The following is a 3297-nucleotide window of genomic DNA, read 5'->3' on the forward strand; positions in this document are numbered from 1 at the left end:
CTCGAAATTTTGATCCTTCTAAATTTGACTCATGTTCCGAGAAGCGGGAACCGTCGGGAAAAGGGATCTTTCTACCGGAAACGGAGAGAAGAAACCACGTGATTGGTTGGAGTTTTCAAAGCGAAATGAAGTCTTTGTGTGCTACAAGCTTTTTCTTTGGTGAAGAACGCAAGTCTTCTTTAGTAAAAGAAGGATTTCGGAGGATGAAGAAAGGCCATTAGTGATCACGAACGGTCATCGGATTGGTCAACCGTCGCGAACCTCAAGGCAAGATTGATGCAGACTTTATCAGACAAGCGCGAATTCATCAAGATTATTAGAGGGAATTCTACACCGGTCAGTGGACGTCATAAAATTTCTTTCTTCCCGTGGATTGGCTTTTCGCGGATCTAACCAGCAACTCGGATCGGTTCACAACGGAAACTATCTCGGTCTATTGAACTATTAGCTCTACACGATGCCTTTTGGCAAAGCACTTGGCGAGTTACGGCAACAAGGGCAAAGGTAACACCATACCTCTCCGCCAACATCTGCGAAGAGTTCATTCAACTTTTGCTGAAAAGGTGGAAGCTTATATAGTTGAGGAGTTGAAAGAAGCTAAGTACTATTCAGTCATCGTTGATTCCACCCCAGATGTGTCGCACACCGACCAACTGTGTTTTGTTCTGCGCTACGTGCTGCCGGATGGAGCGCCAATATGGTGACGGATAAGTTGAACAGGCTCGGAATTCCGATAGAAGACCTTCGCGGGCAATCGTACGATAATGCTAGCAACATGTCGGGCATCTACACTGGACTGCAAGCTAGGATTAAGGCCGTCAATCCTCAGCAGAGTATGTGCCATGCAGTGGTCATTCTCTGAACCTAGCCGGAACCAGCGCGGCCGAATCATGTGCTACAGCCGTTAACTTCTTCAGTTTTTTGCAAGAACTCTTCAATTTCTTGTCAGGATCGACGCATCGTTGGGCTGTTCTACTAGACATCCTACGAGCAAGTAAGAAGAAGGGGTTTAAAGTTCCTAAGAGTCTCTCCCAGACCCGCTGGTCTGCTCGTGCTGACGCTGTCATTGCCTTGAAAGAGGGCTATCCAGAATTTAAATCCGCATTAATAGGGATTGCAGCTGATTCAACTCAAACTCCAAGAACCAGAGCGGAAGCCAATGGACTTATCCAAAAGTTCAACAAACTCGAAACAGCCGTGCTGACAGTAATTTGGGCCACGGTATTGGAACGCGTAAACAAAGTCAACAAGCAGCTGCAATCCGTAGCAATTGACCTTGGCATTGTAGTAGAGCTCTATTCTTCGCTTGTTGCATTTATTAAAGAGGTCCGAGACAACTATGACAATTACGAAAAACAGGCTGTGGAACTGGTTGGAATGGAGATGGGGTCACTTGTCTACTCTGCTGATGAATGCCGACAGCGGACCCGCAAGCGACACCATGATGAAATGGACAGTGCTTCTGACACCACTTTTACGGGCCGTACTAAGATGATCGCTGAAGTCAACATCATGCTGGATCAACTAACAGCAGAGCTCCGACGAAGGCAACAAGCCTATTCGCAACTACACGCCCGTTTTGGATTTCTTACGATGCTCCCCGACTTGGACGCAAGAGCCATCACTTCTCAAGCACAAAATCTTGTTAACCATTATCCTAATGACATTGAGCAGTGTTTCCCGAATGAATGCCTTCAGTTCAAGAGTTTCGTTCCTCCACACATCGGTGAAGGGCTAAAGAAGCGGAAGCCAAGCGGGCTGGACCTAATCCGGATCATGCGAGAAAAGAAACTGCAAGCGATTTTTCCAAATGTAGATATAGTCCTTCGAATATTCCTCTCCACAGCTGTTACGAATTGCTCCGGCGAGCGATCCTTCTCCACTTTAAAACTGATCAAAAACTATCTACGGTCTACCATGGTCCAACAACGATTATCAGCACTTGCGCTTCTTCAAATTGAAAACGTTATTTTGAATTTCATTGACGTGGAGGGTGTTATTAATTTATTTTCTGCTTCAAAATGCCGCCGAAAGTGCTAAACTGTTAACTGATAACTCAACTGATAAATGATCATTGCTTTTGTTTCTTAACGATAATCTTATAAAATTATATTAACTGCTAATACACCAAGAATCGTGTGTTTTTTACTCACCAAAAAAGGCCAAAAATCCATGGATGGCCTAGGGTCCACTAAAAGTAAAAGACGGCACTGATTTGTTGGATATTCGTTTTTGTCGAAATGGTCTGATAGGGTTTGTTTTGTTCTGACTCTTGTTCAAATTCTAAGTGCACGAGAGTATTCCAGTGGTCCAAAAAATTTTCTCGGAGACAGTTGGGGGTTTTGGCTGGTTGTGTCTGATTCGGGGAGTACAGGGTACAGAAATGGGGATAGTTCGTCGACAACGTTTGGATACAAGGTATTGTCTTTACTAGTAGTCTCTGGTGCAATATGATCAAGCGGCATTCGCTTACCTTTGATGGTGTTTCTTTGGTCTGGTAGAGTTGTTGGAGATTCGTCGGGGAAATGTAGAGCACAATCACTGAAATAAGGTACGGGTAAGAAACTTTGTACTGGACAACAAGTGTTTGTCTCGTTGGGACCTCCAATTGTAAAGTTTCCAAACCTCGTGTATGTTCAGTGAGTTGCCGAAACAACTCGGAATTACAAGTTACAAACATGTGGTTTTTATACTACTACAGAACTCAAATTATCACGGTAAAATGGGAGGGGATACGTTCACTTTCACTTGTGAAAGGCTTGAGGGATGTAAGAGGTGTGGCTTCCTTTGGTTAGCCTTTGGGCTCGTTACAGTATCGAAGGTTTCTGAACCGTAGTCGTCTTGTATGTCGTCTGTATTCCGGCAGTGGCGATGTCTGTTGGGGTGGTGTAATCCGCTGCTCTTTCGGGTTTTTTTCTGAAAGGATGACAGCAACGGTTTCAAGTGGTTGGTAGTCTGGATGATGGCTTCCCTGATAGAAGTTGTTAGCTGACTGCGGCCTGGGCTCACCATTTCAAGGAAGTTCCTCAATTTGGTCCATAGCAATTGTAATTCCGGCAGTAGTGGCTCCAAACTGGTTATGGGCTGCAGTTCTCGTAGGTATTACACTAGGTTCAGTGTGTCCGTGAGAAATTTCAACTGGTATTCGAACAGAGTGCCCTTCAGATGGGTTGAAAATTCTGATATTTCGAGAAGGCAATACCTTCCGTCCTCGTTGCTTTCGAGTACGTCCTCGCTGGGGACAAAATCAGAGATCCTTGTCCTTTGCTGGTGTGACCGTCAGCAATTCGTGTTCCT

The 3297-nt window shown here is 44.9% G+C and overlaps 1 protein-coding gene across 1 annotated transcript; it reads left to right on the forward strand.

Moving 5' to 3' along the window:
- Positions 1-697: 697 nt before the first annotated feature.
- Positions 698-2040, forward strand: LOC132088542 (uncharacterized). Its single transcript, XM_059497436.1, has 2 exons — positions 698-833; positions 950-2040. The coding sequence occupies exons 1-2, from the start codon at positions 698-700 to the stop codon at positions 2038-2040; spliced, it is 1227 nt and encodes a 408-aa protein (XP_059353419.1).
- The last annotated feature ends 1257 nt before the right edge of the window (positions 2041-3297 follow it).

This window comes from Daphnia carinata, unplaced genomic scaffold, assembly GCF_022539665.2.
Source record: "Daphnia carinata strain CSIRO-1 unplaced genomic scaffold, CSIRO_AGI_Dcar_HiC_V3 NW_026452937.1___fragment_1, whole genome shotgun sequence".
In the NCBI taxonomy this organism is placed as follows: domain Eukaryota; kingdom Metazoa; phylum Arthropoda; class Branchiopoda; order Diplostraca; family Daphniidae; genus Daphnia; species Daphnia carinata.